The 19,784-nt window shown below is 46.9% G+C and overlaps 1 protein-coding gene and 1 long non-coding RNA gene across 8 annotated transcripts in view; one reads left to right on the top strand and one right to left on the bottom strand.

Annotated features, from left to right (window-relative positions):
• The window catches only part of TASOR2 (transcription activation suppressor family member 2), a 43,430-nt gene extending 31,597 nt beyond the window's left edge, over positions 1–11,833 (bottom strand). For 5 of the 7 annotated variants that reach the window (XM_040596859.1, XM_040596862.1, XM_040596863.1 and 2 more), the window contains exons 1-3: positions 11,656–11,832; positions 2,189–2,334; positions 604–699 (exon numbers count right to left, since the gene is read on the bottom strand). In XM_040596859.1, coding sequence (XP_040452793.1) covers positions 604–699; positions 2,189–2,334; positions 11,656–11,698 — 285 coding nt within the window. In that variant the 5' untranslated portion in view covers positions 11,699–11,832. Of the gene's footprint in view, positions 1–603; positions 700–2,188; positions 2,335–2,437; positions 2,622–5,193; positions 5,410–6,594; positions 6,810–11,655 lie in introns of all 7 variants that reach the window. The other 2 variants (XM_040596865.1, XM_040596864.1) reach the window with 2 other exon arrangements.
• A 2,789-nt stretch (positions 11,834–14,622) lies between these two features.
• LOC121089076 lies at positions 14,623–19,744 on the top strand. Its single transcript, XR_005828124.1, has 3 exons — positions 14,623–16,222; positions 17,316–17,395; positions 18,398–19,744. It is a non-coding gene; the product is annotated as an uncharacterized LOC121089076 (long non-coding RNA).
• Positions 19,745–19,784: the final 40 nt, after the last annotated feature.

Below are 19,784 nucleotides of genomic sequence, written 5' to 3'. Positions count from 1 at the left end.
ACAGAGCTAAACCACATTCAGGCCATTCTCTTCCTGAACAAAACCGTCTCTACTGTGATTTAGCACGGCATCATTAAATCACATTAAAAGTGAATTCCCACTAGATTCCCTGAACATCCTTGTACAAACTCTCTTCACAAAATCAAAAGCATCCTTGAAAAACGGGCAGGAATAACTTTCCCAATAGCTATGTCAGGCACTCTCTCCAACTAGCTGGCAAAACCAAGGGAATTTGCCCAAATTACCTGACAAACTCCCATCTTCTGTAACAAAGCTGCTTTTCTCTTCTAAGCCTACATGAAAGGTTTCACCTGGCTGGTGACAAAGGGAGACTCCTTTACCTCCCCTGCAGAGGGCAAAGTAAGCAGTGAAATCTCAAACAGTAATTGGAGAGATGCAAAATAAGATTCATCACTAAAACCTCCCAGGAGCTGCTTTCAGAACTTGTTCTTGACTGTTTGCGCAGTAGTAATTGCGCTGGTAACCACAGTACAGCAAGCCAGGACACTTCAGTCAACAGATCTGCTGGGCTTTGGTGGGACAGAGCACACATGCAGGCACTTGGCATCAAACTTCTTAAGCTGAATAAATGTTTCAGATTACCTCTTCTTCATTATCAAACAGGAGAAATGCAAAGGTCTCCTCCAGCTCCTCCTGGCTGTACCCAGCGGCTTCCTTTGCTTGGGCAAAAGCTTTCAGCTGCAGAGGACAACAACACCACTTTGTTCTAGTCTGTTCAAGCCACAGCCAAGTGACACGTGTTCACGGTGTGAGGACAATGTATCCCAAGTACCTCCAGTCCAGGTCGGTACAGGGCAGCTGGCAGCAGCCAGGTGATGCCAGACCCACTCATGTGCCCACATATTATTTCCTCCCCCAGGCACACGCATACCCAGTCTCCCAACACAAGGCCCCCACTCCATGTATCTGTCCCTGCCTTTGTCCCCAGCAGAACATGTTCAATATCCTCCAAGGGACAGCAGGCACATCCAGCCCCACAGTGCCATGCTCTGCTCATCCTAGGGAAGTTCAGCCTTATTCCACCTCGCCCTCTTGCCACACATTGCCAGCTACTGGGGAGCTTGTTTCACTGAGCAGCTGGTGGAGCATCACACCTCACGGCCAGCTACGGCCATCAGAAGACAAATCATCTCAGTCATGGAGAAGATGCCTACAGAAAGGGAGATGCTTGGAGGCACCTCTCTTTTTCTCTCTCCACTGACAAGGGAAGCCTAGACTATTTTGACTAGAGGCAGGTGCTATCATGCAACTACAGCTCAGACGGTTTGGCTACAGCCAAGTAACACATTAGTCCAGTTTCTTTTGTGTGATAATTAAAGCAGAGCACGTTCTCAATGCCAACAGGGAGAACATCATGGGAGCAAACAGACCTGGGTCTGAGTCCAAGATGTTTTGGGGCTTTAATAAAAGAAGCTGTAGAAAGACAGGATTTTTAAAACAGGGTTAGATTATAAGGAAACAACAATCTCATCACTGCTTTTGCTTATTTTGGCTTTAGAACTCACAGGCAAATCAATGAATTACTTGATACCTGCTTTCCCAGTTTTTATCCAGCTCCACAGTGACTATCCCAGACTTAGGCAACCAAAATATCTAAGCTCTATTTAATTCATGACAACAAACAGACTCATCACCTTCAGTCCCCAGAGAAGGCAGCCTGTCTTCCATGCCAATGACCGCAGGAATATAGGGATAAAGGCATTTTAAAAGTGGTTCTCTACATGCCCCACTCAGCTGAAGAAAGGGAAATGGAGTTAAATTTTGTGCCTGTACAGGTGTGAGGGCAGATGGAAGAAATACCGCGGGGAAATCTGCCTTGCTGTGAATCAGCACAAGTTTGATAACATTAAAGCTCTCTGCTAGGTATCAAACCAGGATTTAAACCTGCCCTGAAGACCTGCTCCAGGAACTGCTGTTGAATGTTTGTCAACACTGGCTGAATGGACTTTTGTTCCTGATCAGATTGGGAAGTGCAAGAAAGCAAAGAAAAGGCTCCCTTCAGCCATGAACTGCAAATGGGGCTCTGTAAGGCAGGCAAATCAGTCACGCGCCGCAAAGGGAAGACAGACCTGCCAATAAACTGGCATTTACAGATGTCTGCAGCTTCCAAAGAAACACCACCCTTCTCCAAGCTGCCAGCAACACCCTGCTCCTCCATCAGCCTTACCTCACTCCGGAAAACATCATTTTCCACCAGAATTGCTTGGCTGTACTGAAAACCATCCTGAGACGTAGAGTCCAAGTAGGAGCTCTGCAGCACTGAAACTGCTGTCTGCAAAAGGGAACTTGACTCTTCCGACTTCAGATGGAAACCTGGAGGAAGAAAGCAAAAAAGCAGGTGCAGATATTAACTCTGGGTACCCCCAGACCAGTATGGGGCCTCAGCAGAGGCAGGCGGCAGTTGAGTGTGACTCACCCACTACACAGGGGCCTCATTTAACAAGCCCAGATCTCTATGGAGCAAGATCAGCTCTGTGGCTCCTACTGGGAGCAGCAACTCCTCTCCAGCCATGCAACCCCCAAGTCTTTGTCTGCAAGTTGAACTGCCCTTCGGCAGGAGGAATACAGAGCTCTCTGCCAGTGAGTCCTTAAAGTTTTTCCTTGACAACAGGAAAAAAAAAAATTGATAGCAACTGCCAGAAGCAAAGCCTTATGGTAAACAATTCTTACACTGAGCACATCAGTTTTCTCTTGTGCTCAAGTTACTTAGATTTGTTGCATGCTCTTTTTAGGGTGCAAGAGTTGATGTCTACACATAGGGAAACTGGTGCATGCTCGGTTCTTTGGGGTTATCTGTTTACTATAAAGATCTTCAGGTCTTGGATGAATGTGGTTTTCAATGCCGAGAGAGCAAGCCTTCCTTCAAATCCTCAATGTGCAGAGCCTTCTCGAAGATCAAACTCTCTCCAGACATTTCTGAAATAAATCATCCCAGTAAAGCACTTCCCAACAGCATCCCAGTAAGAAGAGGTCCCAAAGCAGTTGACAAATAAGTATAGATGCAGAAACAAAGGAAAGCACTGCAGTACTCGTGCTCTTACAACCGTTAAAATCCAAATATTACATAAAGCAGCCACTGAGAAGCACAGGAAATCCTGGACTCAGTCCCTGTTGCACATCTAAAAACCTTTATTATTGGTGGTGATTCACAAGCTACGAAATTTCAAATCCCAAGCTGAGTTTGCAACATAGACACATTCAAAGGTTTATTTCTTCTGACCTATCACTTTAAGAAACAGAGTAGTTCATCTATAAGGAAAGAACTGCAGAACTGCTGAGGCCTGCCCAAAGAACAGGTTTTGCATGTTTTGCATGCTAGTCGCTCTCCAAGAAAAAACACACCAAAATTTTTGAGAATTGGTGAGTTTTTCTTTTAATGTCTAAAACAGAAAGGCCCACATTCCTCTGGTGGTGAGCAAGACGGCATCTGTTGTCATCCTGCAACCCACTTGGGAGTTTTGCCTCCTATTTTTAAAGGGTAAGTTTTAATCATTTTCTTCTTTTCCACCCCTCAATTAAAAAGAAGACGACAGAATCATTCCCTATGTCACAAATCTTGTTATTCCTCTTGAATTACTAAAAGGCTGAAAAAGGACCTAATATAAGGAACAGGAAAAATAACAGTTCCAACCACATGCATTAAACTCATTTAGCTACACTGCTCTAAGCCAGTTCAGCCAGTGAGCACTACAGGGCTTAACAGAGGAAAGGAGACAGCATCTGCTTTGTGACATCAAAAGACTGATCTGGACAAGGCCAAAAGTGGGAGGATCAAAAAATTGTTGTGAGAAAAGCATGTATGGTGGAAATGGAAATTGGGAACACAGAAAGGAAAGTCTTTAGAAGTACTTTTGCCTCTCCTAATCTTGTACTGGGATCTTTTATGCCCTCTTGTATTCACTTTCTAAACTTCCCACTTTCAGGTGATGCCTCTGTAATTAGTAGTAGTAGTAAAAATGCAAGTGAAAAAAAGCCTCTCAAGAGCAAAAAAAAAAAAAAGGAGAAATAAAGAGGTCTTCCATTTCTCTCTCAGTATTACTGTTTTCTCTCTTTGAGCATAATGAGGATAGGAAAGGATGTTCTGTTTCCTCACTTTTTTTCCCTCACTTGTCTTCCATTTTGCTTTATTGGGTCTCCTGCATCCTGTGGCTCTCAAGGAATCAGCCAGAGAGTTCAGACTCCTCCATGTAAATCAGATCAAGGAATTAGGTCCAAGCTCACAGCTCTGCTCAAAGGTTTGGATCAAACACAACATTCCTTTACGCTTCTTGCTGGAGCATCACAACACTTATGTCCAGAATCGTCCTCCGAGGAAAGATAGCCCCATGCCCAGCACCTTTTCTGCTACTCTAAACAAGCCCAGCTACCTCAACTGTGCCTCATGTTCCAAAAGCACAGGACTGCAGCAGGTGTTACTTAATTTCACAGCTACTGCTTCAAGCCATCTCATTTTTCAGGGTGTGATATTCTGCTTCTCCTACTGCCAGCATCTTGCAGCTCTCCAACATCAACAAGTTTGGGGTCTTAGAGCATGAGAAAGGCCATGTCTAAACATGCAAGCTGGGAGCCAGTCATGTGTTTCTATGCTGAGTACGTGAGACACCAAGTTGACAAAGAGAGATTACGGAGTTAAAAACCCCACTGAGTGCAGAACGTATATTGAGGGTATGAGGCACTAAATTAGCAAAAGCATGAGATATTGTGTATCGTTCAGGGGTACAAGCTAAAGGCTTTTAAAAAAAGGCCTGGGAAGCTCTCAGAAATGCAACAAAACCGGCAGTTTTGCAGATGATAACTCACACATTTGTTCCTCCCTGCAGGTTGAGCTGCAGTGTAAAAATGAAAATCCAAAAGGGGAAAAAAAAAAGCTGTAGTGATACATAAATACATGAGCTGACACAATCACAGAGCATGGCACCAAGCCCAGCAGCTTGCTGTGACCCTCATCTCCCCTTTCAGATTTAAGGGGTTCCTTCAGATCTGCTCCCACCCTAAGGAAGGGTCTGCGCTCACACAAATACATGCAAAACCCTGACACATCCCAGGTTTCATTTACAGGGGCAGAAGGCCCTTGACAGTCTCTGCACAGGCTGCAAGGAGGCAAAAGTGAAAGTGCCTAAACCAGAAGTAAAAGTGAAAGTGTCCACTCCCCGCTGAGCAGCTTAGACATACCACTACCACCATGCAGCATCCTTAGGGAACTGGACTGACTTCTTGCACAGGGTTGGACAGACAGCAGAGATGCACAGGACTGACAGCTGGAGAACAGCTGCAGAAACCCAGCACAGGTCTGTACCAGCACGGTCCAGCTGAATCCACAGTGGGTGTTTTCCACGCCCTGAAAACCTTTGGAAAGGGATTCACAGCCTGTCCTGGTGATTTTCTACCCTGACAGCAAGGGAGAAAAAACAATCACCTTTGCAGCTCTTAACATCTGTTTTCAATACTGCAAGTAAGGCTGATCTTTCCCTTGTGCTGTGGTTGTGCAGAAGTCGGCTTCCAACAGCCTTGCATCTCTTGGAAGGCTGCTAACCTATTCCTCCCTCTTCCTGTTCTAGACTTAAAGCCAGCTCCTTTGACCTTTCTTCCCCAATCATAACCTGCAAATGTCTTGACGTGCCCTGTTCTGTCCTCTGCAAAGCATGGGCTAAAGCCAGCGTGAGCGGACATGCCCAGCTGGCAGACATGCCCAGCCCATCTGCTGTGCTCCCCTTTCCAACCCAGGGCTCCTGCAGGTGCTGGATGCCCATCAGGAAGGCCAGCTGTGACCAAGAGACACAACTTCCCAAAACCAGGATCCTCTTTTGGCTCATCCATTTTCATGTGACCTCTGGATGGCCTCACCATGCAGAAGCTTCCAAAGTCAGCCCAAGACAAAAACCCATGGCTTTTGAACTACTTACTTTTAAAGACTTGTACAGAGAAAAAGGTTTGCTTTTCTTCCTGTTTTTTTTTTTTTTTTTAAACCTTTAGATTTTAAATAAAATGCAGTGCTTGCTGCAGACATTTGAATGCTGTCAAATCTCCAAAAGTCTGCAACCCAGCACGGTCAACACGTACTGAACACTGCCACACTGCTCACCTACAGGGCTTTCAACCTGTCCTTGGCACGGCTGCTCCTGCATGTTCCCTTCCCATAGCCCTTCTCCATCTTGCCTCTCTTCAGCCAGGATTTCCTCCATTTTCCTGGCTCGGTCCCATCGTTAGTATGAGTTGTAACAGCAGGCATCACTGGCTGTGTCAGCTCTGGCACCACCACATGCCACTCCGTACCATCTACAGTTCATTTACTGCCAGCTGAGACTCCTCAAGATCATCACTCAAACTTCTTTGGGTCTTCTGAAGTCCACTGTCTCTCCCCTGTTTATAGTCTCCCATTCTGATTTTGCTGCTCTTACTCTTTAGTTTTACTTTCTCATCACCTCTGGCACACAGTAATTATGACAATTATATGAACCGTCCCTATTAACTCCATGTTATAAAACTCCACAGTACTACATGCTTGACTAGCTATCTACCTGCAAAATTCTTTCAGCTATTATGTGAGATGTACAACCAGTATGACACACTCACCAAACCACTCCCAGAAGTGGGGCCAGTCAGCAATGGAAAAGTCTCACTTCAAAGATGATCCATGTCGCTGAGTCCAGAGTCAGCCAGGCATCCCCAAGTGAGCAGGACATCATAGGACATCAGTCCCTAAATAGTTGTTTAAATATACTGACAAAGAAGGATGTCTCTTCAGCCAGCAGTCCTGAGACATCCCTGATAAGCTCAGCCAAAACCTCCTTGATGGGAAGCAGGTGGCAGGACAAAGAAACAGATAATGAAAAACAGAAGTCAGCAACTACTATTCTAGGGACTGATCATGAGGAGTGAATCTGTTAGCAAATGAAAAGGGAAAAGGCCTCCCACTGGGGATGGAAAAGGTGGCAAAGGTTGTACCATGGGCTGTCTGGCAGAGCCAGGAAGGGCTCTAATAACAAGTAGCGCTTTTTTAAGATCTTGCTGTGGGATGCTGCAGAGGAGTTAAAAAAATCAGCAGGGGGGGAGAATCTATTAAATGCAAAGATTCCACCTCTTCCTCAGGAAGTCCCTGAGCCACACACCTGTTCATGTGGTATGAGTTTTCAGGAGAAAGAACGCTGCACCTTTGTTTACATACTTTTCACCAAGTGGTCACTCCTGGAGTCAGGATACCAGCCAAGATGAATCTTGGGTCTTAGCTGGGACTGTCCATTAAATTAGCACAAGATTTTACCCCTACCCCGATGCATGGAGCCAGGCTGATGCCAGATGATGGATATGCAGTGCCACATTAGTGTGACGGCAGTAGGAAGCATCTCTTACTCTGTGTGATGCTGTCATGGACAAGACAACTTACTGAGTCAATTATCCTGCAACTACTACGGGCCTCCTGCAAGCAAATCATCGTAACAGACCATTACAAACCACCTCTCTGCAACAGATGTTTCCTCATACTCTCAGAAAGAGGGTGGTTGCCTTGCTTGGAGGTTCAAGAGCTCTCCTAACTGTGGAGCTGTTTTTCCCCAGAGGAACCAACCACTCAAACTGCTGGGCAAGGTGGGGAAGTTTTGGATGGCACAACTCTCTAACCTTTGCACTTAGCCGAGAAAAGCAAGCAGGCTGATGCAGTTCTGCTCTCCTAAATTAACATCCTTGGCCTAAAATGCAGGAGTTATGTCCCTTTTTGGGGTCTGATGGTATCTTTTGCAATCTCCTGGTGTGATGTATTTAAAACACTCTTTCATAGCGAGACAAGGTGATTGCTGCCAAACTGAAAAAACCAGGTGCTGGATTGTATTTAAATTACATCTGAGATCAGGCAGCCTGGGAATGCAGATATCTAGGCTGCAGGAGCTTTTGTAATGCTTTAAATCTCAGTAACAGAGACTAACAGTATTTTTTTAGATTACTTTTAGGAGTCAGGTGACGCAGGGAACCTCTTGCATCCTCTCAGGAGAGCTACCACTATCCAGAGGACACGCAACCTTTACACAGACAGGTCCACTTGAGCACTGCCAACGCAGACTTAATCTCACAGCAATATCTGAATTCATCTAGTTGGATGGGGAGAAAACATTATTAGTTTCCTCGTGAGTAGGGAAGGCTATGTTCCTACACTATGTAAAAAACCCCTGTGTCATAAGAATTCTCAGGAAGCCTGGTTGTTCCAAACTGTGCCCAAAATTCCTACCCAGAGAAGGCAGCCCCAATAAGACTGTACATAATTACACAGAGAGCAAGGGAGCTGGGCTTGTTTAGTCTGGGCAGAAAAGCTGGGGAAATCCAACTGCAGCCCACAACACCCTGATGGAGAGTCACAGAGATGTTGAAGCCTCTCTTCTTGCACCAGCAGATGGAAAAAATAAGGGGAAACATCTCAAGTTGCACCTTTGGAGGCATTCAGACTGGACAAGAGGATTAAATTTTTTCCTTAGAGAGCGATGCAGCCTCAGAACTGGTCACAGAGAGGTGGAGGTCCCCATTCTTGGCTGGGCAAAGCTACAGCTGCCCCACTCTGACGCTGGTGAAAAATCTACTCAGGGTAGGAGTCCTATACCAGAGAAACCTTCCAAGTAACATTTATTTGATTTTATAACCTCCCTCCTGTTAGTGTCAGCCGCTCAAGTAATTGAGGATGTGGTTATTACAGGTTTTCCCTCGTTAATTCATTGCAACGGCAGTTGTTGCTGCCTTTCATATCAGCAGATGCTCCTCAGAGTCCCCTCCTGCCACAGCTCCCCTCTTCTATCATCTCATATAGGGTTGCCACCTGTTGTAGGTTCACTCAGCTGCAGGTGTCTGCAACTGAATCTTCCGAAATCTAGCACCAGCACAGGTATTTTAGCACTTAGACAACTAAAGATAACCTCTTCTTTGCAAAACCATCCAGTCAAGTGACTCTGCATGCTAGTGCAGTAGCTGCAATGGCCTAAGAGTGAGACTTGACGTGCTTTGACCTTGTGGGAGAGCTGCAGACTCACGCACAGCAAACTAAAAACCCGCTGATGATGGGTTTGCCTTTGCTAGGTTACGTTTCGAGGATCCCTTGCACACAGCCCACAGACACTACATGGAAACCCACATGTTGAAACCCAGGACCCACAGAGCAATATCCAGTCCCTCCCAAGAAACATCAGCCTGCTGCCATGCGAGCTGGAGTTCATCTGCTGCCTCCTGGGACCCTGAAAATTGATGCTGAGAATGTCCTGGATCTAAAGGCCATGAGCTGCCAAGGCAACTGCACACACTGCAGCGATGTCCGGGGCCTCCCAACACATAGGCAGCCTTGTGAGAGCAACAGTTCATGTGTTAAAATGATCTCCCCAAGGAAGAGCTCCCCTATTTGGGAAAAGAAAAAAAAAACAACCCAACTTGTTTGTGGCTGGAGAAAGCAAACATACAGTTCCCCTGCCCCAAATCCTGCAGCTGCATTCCTCCAAACTGCTGGTTACTTACTCCTTTTGCCTGTGAGCAAGCCTGAAAACTTCCCAAACAGGGATACATCCTTCCTTCGGTGTGGTTTGTTGCATTACTTTTGCTCTCACCATAGATGCTCTCCTACCAGCACTGACTTTCCCCATCTCTTATTCTGCTTGATAAGGCAACACAGTTCTAAGCACATGTCCTCTGTGGACCCTTTGGCTGAGGAAATTACCGAGACACACTTACAGTTTCAAACAAAACCGGTACCAAAGCCAAGTACTAAAATCTCCATACACACTGACTCCAAAAACCCCATCAGAACTAGCAGGTTCTCACCATCTCACCATCAATCCCCGCACCCAAGAAAGCCAAACTGCACAAAACCAGCACTTACCAAAAATAATAAACATTTCCCTTTCCTGTCTCAACATGATTCTAATCAAGAACAATCAGTTAGTCACTTCAGCAGGTGTCAGAGTGACTAACATATATATTTCATGTAATAAAACCAGTCTACTCTACCAAAGCTGTAATCCCACATGCATTTTGGTGGCCAGCTACAGTGACCTATGCAAGCCCTTGCCCCAGTGCTTCTCTTCCCCTCCTGGCACAGCTGGGGCTGTATAATGAAGAAAGTCAGGAAAGTGCAGCAGAAAATAAAGTAAAAGAAGCTATTTTTAATCCAGATATGTTCAGCAATCTAGACTGCTCCATGGCTCCACACAAAGAATTGTACCAACATAGTTCAAAGGTGGGTGGATGTAGATGTTAGGGGGTATTGGGGGTGAGTATCTGGGAACAGGGAACATTTAAGCTAGCTCTGCTACTGCCAAACCCGCCAGGTTTAAGAGGAACACTAAAAATAGACCAAACTAGTATGCAAAACCAGTTTCAGTGCTGGGTGATACAGTGTCTGGTCCTAGGCAAGTATTGACCCGTCTTATCGCAGCAGATAGGGAATTCTCTGACAAAATGATTTTTCGATTGGAAAAACAGCAATTTCTGTGAAATCAGACATTTTCTTGACAACGTACTATATCTCACAAATTCATTCAGGTGCAGACTGGTAATTTCCAGCCTCAGCCATAGGACAGCTAGTGCCCGCAGAGCCCCATGTCTGGCTCACTGTTCATTACCAGTCTCTTATAAGCACTATAATGAGATCTATCAAGCAGCATTAAGAAACATCCACTTTGACCAAACACTTGAGGTAAAACCATGAGGTTAATGTTCTGACTTGAATCCCCCACAGAGCAGAGCTTCACCCAGCATCTCCTGCATTCACAATGAGCACCAACCCACCAGGCTACTGATTATTCTGGGCCAGGCAGCCTCTATTGCACATTAAAAAAAAAAAAAAAAACAAAACACAAACACAAAACCAACGTTGTTCCCATGGAGTAAGAAACACGTTTTACAACTGTTTTTGTGCCATCCACTTTCCTGATTCCTTCATCTACCCCAGACTTTTATCCACACCCCCCCATAAGGAGTGCAGGCCTACAGCTCAGCAAGCCCAGCTCCTACCCAAGCCTCTGCGGGACAATTAGTTTGAGGACAATCTGGGTGCAGAACTGTGCAGGACCAGAGCAAAAACATTTTTTTACCCCTCTTCTAGGGCCAATTTCCAGTCCTGCAGGGCAGCACAGCTGCTCCACAGCAGGAGCAGAGGCCTTCCAGCCCCCAGCTCCGTACACCAGCCCTCAGGAAAGGAGCAGCACACAGCTGAGCTGTTTGTATTTCCACGTCCTGCTCCTGAAGGACACCTGTACTGACCAACACGGCTCCCCAGGGACAGACCGAAGCTGTGTGTGGCCACACAAAACTGAAAACGACTGCGGCTCTCCCAGCTGCACCGGCCTTGGGTCTGCTACTGGCACCAGCGGGAGCTCGGAAAAGCCAACGTGGCCCCAGCAAGGCAGCCAACGCCACATTAAAAAAGCTGTTTTCTAGGTGTCGAAGGCCTCCAGGCGCCCAGGAGCTGGGGGCAGGTGCCTCACGGTGCCCCTCACCCTGCCAGGGGCAGGCACCCCTTCAAGCTCGTCCCCACCGGGCCCCGCAGCCCCGGCTCTGGAGAAACAGGGGCGAAGCCGGCTCGGCCTCTCCTCCTCGGGCGAAGGGTGGGACTGAGCCGGCCGCCCTCCCCGCGGCGCGCCCCGCGACCGCCCCCCGGGCCCCGCTCACCCGCGCCCGGCTCGCCGGCCTCCTCATCCCGCCGCTCGCCCATGCCCAGGACTCGCACCTCGCCTCTCCCCGCCGCTCCGGCCTTCACACGGCCCGCATGCCGGCCCGCCCGGCCCTCGGCGCGGCTTCGCTCCCGGCGGGGCCCCGGGAGGGCGCGGCGCTACCGGGCCGGGCGGGCCGGCGGGCTCAGGCGGCGCGGGGCGGCACACGAGGCGGGCGCGCCGCGGGCCGCCGCCATCCGCCGGCCCCAGGAAGTGAAAGGGCGCCGCGGAGGGACGGCGGGGCGGGGAGGCAGGGCCAGGCCGGGCCGCGCCGGGGGCGGGCGGCGGCAGCCGGGAAAAAAAACAGAAAGTGAAAACTGAACCGGAAAGAGAGGGCGGCCGCGCCCGCGGCCTTCCTCTTCCCGCGGGTCACCGCCGCGCCGGCACCGGCCCCTCACTGATCACCTCCTGGCCCGGGCACCTTCCCTCGCCTCGGTCTTTCCCCCGGCCCCTTGTTCGGACCTCGCCACTGCCTCTCAAGCCCAGCCCCGATCGCCTCGGCGCCTGTCTGCAGCTCTTTCCTCAGGTTTCCCTCGGCCTTCACCCGCCCTGGGCCCTGTCGCTCACCTCAGCGCCTTCTGCCGGCACCTTGTTTTGGGCCTGCCCTGGGCCCCTTCCCCCGCCACACCTTCCTTCAGCCCCTTCTTTCGGGCTTCCCCTCAGCCCCTCCCTTTGGCTCTTCTCTTGGCCCCTTCCCTCAGGGCCTTTCCCTATCTTTAACCCTTCTGGCCCCTTCCCTCATATTTCCTCATCCCATTTTCAGTGGCCCCTACCTCAGTGCCTCCTCCTTGGCCTGTCCCTGTTGCTGCTGCCTCCCGTGGGGTGGGGTGCCCACGGGGACCCTCATGGAGTGGCTCCTGGCCCCACTTCACACCAGCAGCCCCTGTGCAGTGGGGTTACTTGGTCACCCCTTTTAAATAGGACTTTCTCCAAGATGTTAAAAAGTGCCCTGTGTCATGTGAATGTGTGTCCCTAGACATTCTATGTTTTGTTCCTCTGCTGAAAACATGGAAGCGTTTGGCCCGGTTGTGGATTTGCTCCAGGAGTGGAGGGGTAAATCTCTGACCAGAAGAAGTAGATAAATAGCCCAGTTTCCATCTACCACCTGGAATCTGTCTAGATCAGCCCAGCATGGAGACATGTCACTTGAGTAGTTGCATGTGAACCACTAGACCAGGTTGCTTCAAGCCCCATCCAACCTGACCTTGAGCACCCCCAGGGATGGGGCAGCCACAGCTGCTCTGGGCAACCCATGCCAGTGCCTCACCACCCTCATAGTGAAGAATTTCTTCCTAATATCTAATTAAATCTACCCTTTTTTTTAGTTTAAAACCATCCCCCCTTGTCCTGTTGTTCAAGGTGGGGCTCGGAGTAGCCTGGTCTACTGGAAGGTGTCCCTGCCCATGGCAGCAGCAGTGAAACATGGTGATCTTTAAGGTCCCTTCCAACCCAAACAATTCTATGATAAAACTATCTTGCCCCTCTTGGTCAGGTGAATCCTATAATTTGTCTCCTCCTTCCTAAACCACTTCCTCTCACTGGGAGCATAAAGAACACCACCTGTGCCCTAGATCCTTTTAATGTTGCTCCAAGAGGTATATGGTCTCTTTTGATGGTTCTGAGTTGCCTCATTTGTGAGAGACTGCACTGGTGAGGCCCATCATTGCCACAGCAGATGTGTTGTCTCAACATTGCTAAACTCATGCCATCACCACAGTGAATACATTGTTAAGGCAGGAAGATAACACCACTGCCTCAGAAGAGATTTAAGGCAGGAAGATAACACCACTGCCACCAAAACTGAGTGATGCCATGGAGCAACGGGGGAGGCTGACCCTGCAAAACTTAACCAAACCCCTGTGCATGTGCCCAGACTTGAGGTGAGGGGGGTCAAGATGCCTGGAGGCCCCTGAGGAATGTTGGACACCAATGTTGGGTGGGGGGTGTGGTTGAGCAGAACAGCTTGTAACAACTCTATAAAAAACAGAACCAACTAACATGGGATGGAATGTTCCCCCACTAGACTTAAAAATGAATCAAACTTATCGGGACGCCAGAGCTCTGGGGTGGTAGCTATCGCTCTGAACTCTTTCCATTCTTTCCTTCTTTCTTTTCTTCTTTTCTCTCTCTTTATCTCTCTCTCTCCCTTTGCATTTGCAGATTTATTGTTGGGCAAATAAAGTTCCTTGGCTCTTGACTCCGTTTTGAGTCTTGATTCTGTTCCTGAGAATACAAACAGAACCATGCTCCGGTCTCAGACCAGCATGTGACACTCATTGCAGTATTGTCAGACTCTACATGGTACAGTAGGAATGGATGATAATTTTTAGGGTTCACCAGGCTCAGCAGCCTCTCAGGGATGCTGCAAATGCAGCAAGTAGTCAATGTTGTAATAGATGTTGGAGCAGGGAACATGATGATCTGGGCTTGCCCAGCCTCTTATGTAAGGGGTTGTTGTGAACACAGCATGCTGCATGATGGGTCAATGGTTGTGTTGCATGGGCATGCGTTTGGCTGTGCTGAGCAATGAGTCTGGTGTGTGCTTGGCAAGGAACCCACCTGGGATTTTGGCAATGACCTCTGTGGTGCTGTGTCCATACTGTGATGCGTGCCCCAGACACCTTGTGCGATCACCCAGCTGAGCCAATACATTTATAGAGGGACTGATTCCCAGTCCTTGCTGGTGTTTGCACAGCCTATTTGGGTGTCTCTGTACTCAGCTCCCCAGCGCCCAGGCTCTGGTTTAGCTCTCCTGACCTAATCAGGTGTATTTTTGCACGCTGGGGTATTCATAGCCTTAACAGGAAAGACTGGCAAACAAAAACAAAAAACAAACAAAAAAAAAAAAAGGGAAATGAGGCAACAAGGTTTCAGCTGATTTGTAAGTCATTTATTACCCAAAGCAATGCTGCAGGTCAGTAACATGCCGTTACAGATATCTCACCCATCCTAAGAATTTGCTACCAGAGCAGCAGAGTGTGAAGTGCTACTGCCCAGTGAAAAAATGAAGGCACAGGGAAGAGTAAGTGATTTTTCTGGTGTCCTACAGTCAGTAAAGACAGTGTTGATAGCAGTTTTGCACTCTGAGTACATAGCAGCGTATCTCTGATTTGCCAGATCCACTGATTTTTCTAGCTCCTGCTGATATATCAAAGGCTGGAATTCTTGCTGGTGTTGCTGGTCCTAAACACAGCTAGCCTGGGAGTAAGAAAAAAGGCTTTCCATGTTCCTGTGCTGTAGTACTCAGGTGAGGTGAGACAGAAATATTTTTGGAAGGTCAGTGTCCCCGGTTGCCCTGTGGCAGTGTGAGATGAGCAGCCCCATGTAAACGTGTGCCTCAGCCTAGGAGATATGAGAAGGGCTCTGAGCTTCCACATGTTGCCAAGGAAGAGCAGATTGGCAGTCAGAGTGCTCAGGTTTCCACCTCAAGTGTGACTGTTCAGCCACTGCCGCAATGAAAAGCAAGTATTTTAGCATAAGGAATTATTTTTGATGAGGAAACATAGGATTTCTGGTGAAAGCTCCTTTCTCAATGATCTAGTCTCATTGCATCTATTAGAAAAAGAAGGAATTTGAGGGAATTTTGTTATTGTTTTGCTGGGGAGAGTAACTGGAACCTCTGGAGGTCAGACTGTTTCTAACTGGACTTTCTGTGTTGCTATTTGGTGCCTCATGCCTTTTTGGGTGGTGGCACATATAGTCTGTGCAAGAGAAAAGCTCATGATCTAACTGTGGTGGGGACCTAGTTCCTGGCAATACTCTATTTTGGCTTCTTTGAAAGAATGACTCATAAAGTTCTGGCATACTTGTAAGTCTCAAATAAAGAAGTGTCATTTGAAGATCTATTTCCTCTTTTATTCAGAAAAAAATGAATGATGCCTGCAGATGCTGTCAGTCACTCGGTGAAAAAAAATAGTAGCAATGAAATGAAGCAACGGGGAGGCCTAAGTAGCAATTCCTGAAAATGGCACTGTCCTCCTGCTGAAAGACAACACAAAACGATAAAGCAAATAGTTAGGCTTGAGGTCATTATTGACTGTGTAGGGCAGTGTCAGGAGTCCCAGGTGCTGTGTGAAGTGTACAAACACAGCCTGCAGACACTGAATGGCATAGGACCTGCAGGCTCCCTCCCCTTTTCCTGCCACGTGTGAATCATGGGACAGCAGATGACAAAGAAATACGTGGAAACACTGAGCTTCTCTTTGGTTTTCTCCCACTTCCTTATAACACGTGGCATGAGAGATTGGTGTGGTTTTCATTTGGTTTCCTAAGGAAACAAGGCTTGTGATCATACTCTTTCTGTCTGTGTGTCTCTTCTATTAACTTTTGAAGCCATTATCCAGTTTCAGCCCAACGTGACAACAAGGTAGTGGTTTCACAGACTGGATTCTTCAGTTTTCTAGAAAATCAGTGATCTGCTAGAGGACCCTCTTCCTCTTCTGCTCATGAGATCATCCAGTTGGTGAACCATCCTCTTAACTGCTGCAGAGGGAGTCTAGATGGGAGGAGGTCACCAGTGGCTCAAGGTAATTCTGAACACGTTTGCATTTGCATAGATCTCAGAGCCAAATCATGAAGCCCGTGGCTGGCTGATACTGCTGATGCCCAGTGTGAGTGTTCTTTCATTGGCATGGCTGTTGGGACAGATTAAAGCAGATCTAAAAGGTAAAATGCAAGCACATGAAAATATCACAGGTGCCTTTTGGGAGGGTGCTGAAAACCCTGGTGTTCCTCTGCTGCAGAGACTTTGGACAGATGTGTCCAGGGGCAAGAGGGGCAACTGCAGAAACTGAGAGGAACTGCAGGCAAGGAGCTACAGCAGGGAGAAGAGGCATGATGGGCATCTGTCACAGCAGGATCCTAGCATGGTTTTATGTCAGGATGAAGTTTCCCTTCCCAGGCAGTGCTTTCAGGAATGAAGCCAAGCAGGACGGTGCCTGACTGATCTTTTTTGTACAAGTCTGCCCCAAGAAATTGCCTGGTTTTGTACAGAAATGAGCCTGAACCAGAAGCTTCCCTAGATGCAGCACCATGAGGCCAATCTGGAGGGTCGGGTAGGCCTCAGCATCTGTTGTTTGAGGAACTTTTAATGTGCTGTGGTAAATTACCAAGTTCAGAGCCATTTGGCTTGGGAAGTGTTGGCTCAGGACCTTAACTGAAAGGGAAAGTGGGAAAAGAGAACTTGTAGGCTTGTTTGACCTCTTTGGTAGGACGTTATGTTTGGTATGCCCAGAAAAACTGCAGAGTGTTTTTTAAAGGTGTCGTGTCACCTGAGAAGGGGTGGGAGCAGGCAGCTAGCTCAGAAATGGCTGCTGCACACCACCACAAAGTCTGAGCCCTTCTGATTTAATCCAGATGGACAGAAAAAGGTTTGCTCCCACTCATTTCTGCTCTACTCTATTTTCTGTAAAGGAGTGTCAAAACAAACTGCAAAGAAAAGCATGAAATGCTCAAAGGTCTACTTTATTCTACAACACTTTCAGGGTGTGTGTCATCTCCCATAAAGCTGTCTTGCCCCATCCTTCACTCGACTCAAGCAAAACTCCCATAATTACTTTGGGATCTGCAGCAAGAGAACCAAATTTTGCCTGAGACCTTTGATTTTGTCATGTCTTTCAGCAATAGGGGAAATTCTTCAAAAATACCACAGCAAATACCATCTCTATCTCCATCCAGACGTTGGAATCCTCCAGCACGATGTACGTATATCTGGTTTCTCTGAGAATGACTGTAACATTTATCATGTGCTTTCCAACATTGCGGCTCACAGATTGAAATTAAATGCAGAGGATTATTCCTTCCAGAGAAATAGCTGATTGAGTCTTTTCCCTCAAAATCTTCCTTCTTACCTTCCCAGCATATGCTTATCTATATAGGCCAGCACATTTTTAGAGCCTACTGGTATGTCAAGAGTCTTTCATCTCTTGGAGGAAATCCCAAATCACATTGTACCCATGACTGATATGCTGCTTGTGTTTGTTGGAAAATGTGTTGTATTTTCATTGCCATTGAACTCTGGTACTTGCTCATGGTGTATTCATGCGGTATACACCTCCTGCAGTAAAGCACAGTTTATATTTTCGGTTTCTGGTTTGGTTTATCCTTGTGTTTGGTTTTTTGGCTATTTTGGCATCTTGCAACTTCCTGAGAAACCAGCTTTCTGTTCAAGTTGTGATAACAAACATTGCAATAGTTCTAGCAGCACTGGGGAATCAGAATCAAAGTTGTTAACCAACCAACTTGGTTCTTTGCTTCTAGCAAAACCCGGCTTGTTTTATGGTGTTTTCACAGTGGTGTAAACCCACACACTGCACAGGCAGCTACTAGGACCACTCAGGAAATGAGTCAAAGATGACAAGAAAGTGACAAAGTGCAGATGAGGATTTTCTGTGGTGAGCAAGTGGTTGTTTTTTTTTTCAAGTCCCTTTGCCATTTCCCTCACATTTTTGAAAAATCATTGTTGAGGTAATTGTAAAAGTGAATAGCTGTGCTGTTTATTCTGTATTTTTTGCACTGTAAATCCAACAGTCTCTGAAGATAGAGCCTAAACATTATTACTCCTTGCTGAGCACAAGCATGGAGCCAGGAGATACAAGTTCTTTCTATAACCAAAATGTTACTGTTTGACCATGGCAAAATGAGACCGTGTGTTTGAGATCGTGCAGATCTCCTAAACAGAGTACCTTTTTCTTCTCTTGCAGTTACCAGTCCTGTAGTAATTAAACAGAAGGAGCATTTGCAATCCGTGTTATTATCTTCAGAGCTGATACCAGCTTGTGTGAGGCTGGAGTTCGTTGTACCTTACTGTGTCTTATTTCAGACTATCTGCAGATGCAGGCAAGCGATCCTGTTCAGCTAAGTGATATTTACAGTGAATTATTTTCTCATAGATGGAAATTTAGATTGTATCCATGATCCTCCTCCACAGCTGCTTCTTTCCCACTTTGACTGTGCTATTTCCAACCTCTAATCTATCTCCTTCCATGTAATCATAGAATCATAATTTATTAATCCTACATTCTCTCCACAGAAGAGCCAGGTGAGGCTGAAGAGGTGCTGGCTGGTCTTAGAATAGTTTCTCCTGCCCTGAGCCACATCAGCCCATTCTGTGATGCTTAAACTCCTCCATCAGGCAGATTTCATAAATCAGCAATATCCATATTTTACAGAGGAGAAAACTGAGGCAGTGAGTGTTTTGCTGGAGGCCAGATAAGGAATTTGGGAAAGTTAAAATGCCATCCTTCTTAGTGGCCTTCTTTCAGGTGTTGTGTATATAGGAATATGCTTTGAAATAGGAACATTTACTCCTGATCTTATCAAACTGAGGCAGGCACTGTATTTATCTCTTCATATTATTGCCTGTGTCATAGTTCCGTTATCAAAAGCTGATTAATCCCCAGCCCTGTCTGAACTGCAGCTGACATTGTGTGCAGGCCCGTAGAGTATTTCCATCTCTACCTGGCACTAAGCAGATGAGTTTATCCACTTCCTATATTCATCCCTGGTCCTACTTTGGGGTGAGAGGTGAGAAAATTTAAGTGGTTTTCTGAGATCACTTCCAGCCCTGTTGCCTGTGTTTCTATTAATGGTGCTGGCATGCCAACTCTTTGCAACTTTAAATAGGGAATGGAAACCCTGGAAAATGTGAAACCAATTACGCAGCTATCTTGTCCTGCCTTTGAGGCTGGCATGAATGGCTGAAACATAAGGACAGAAAAGATAATAGCTCACATTTTGAGAGGTCCTATCCTGGGCTAATCCTCATACTCTGTCAGTTACCAGGGTGTACCAATTTTAGTTGTTATGAAGTTAGTGCAAGACAGGCTTGATTTTCTTACTACTTGAAAGTGGCAGCAGGTCTGCCACTGTGCTGACCAGAAGTTTCCCTCTGGACTTATTTAATTTCATCTTCCTGCAATGGAAAATTGGTTTTCTTCAAAATCAGTGTTTTCAGGAGAAAAATGTCCACTGCTGCAAAATATTGATTTTTCCCTCAAAGTTGGGCATAAGCACAGGGCAGATTTCTGTTTTAAAAGTGTAGTCACTGCAGAATAGCAAGAAGCAATAGAATTTTCCTTTTTTTATATA

Source organism: Falco naumanni, chromosome 5, assembly GCF_017639655.2.
Source record: "Falco naumanni isolate bFalNau1 chromosome 5, bFalNau1.pat, whole genome shotgun sequence".
NCBI lineage: Eukaryota > Metazoa > Chordata > Aves > Falconiformes > Falconidae > Falco > Falco naumanni.
This window is presented reverse-complemented; position numbering and strand designations above follow the sequence as displayed.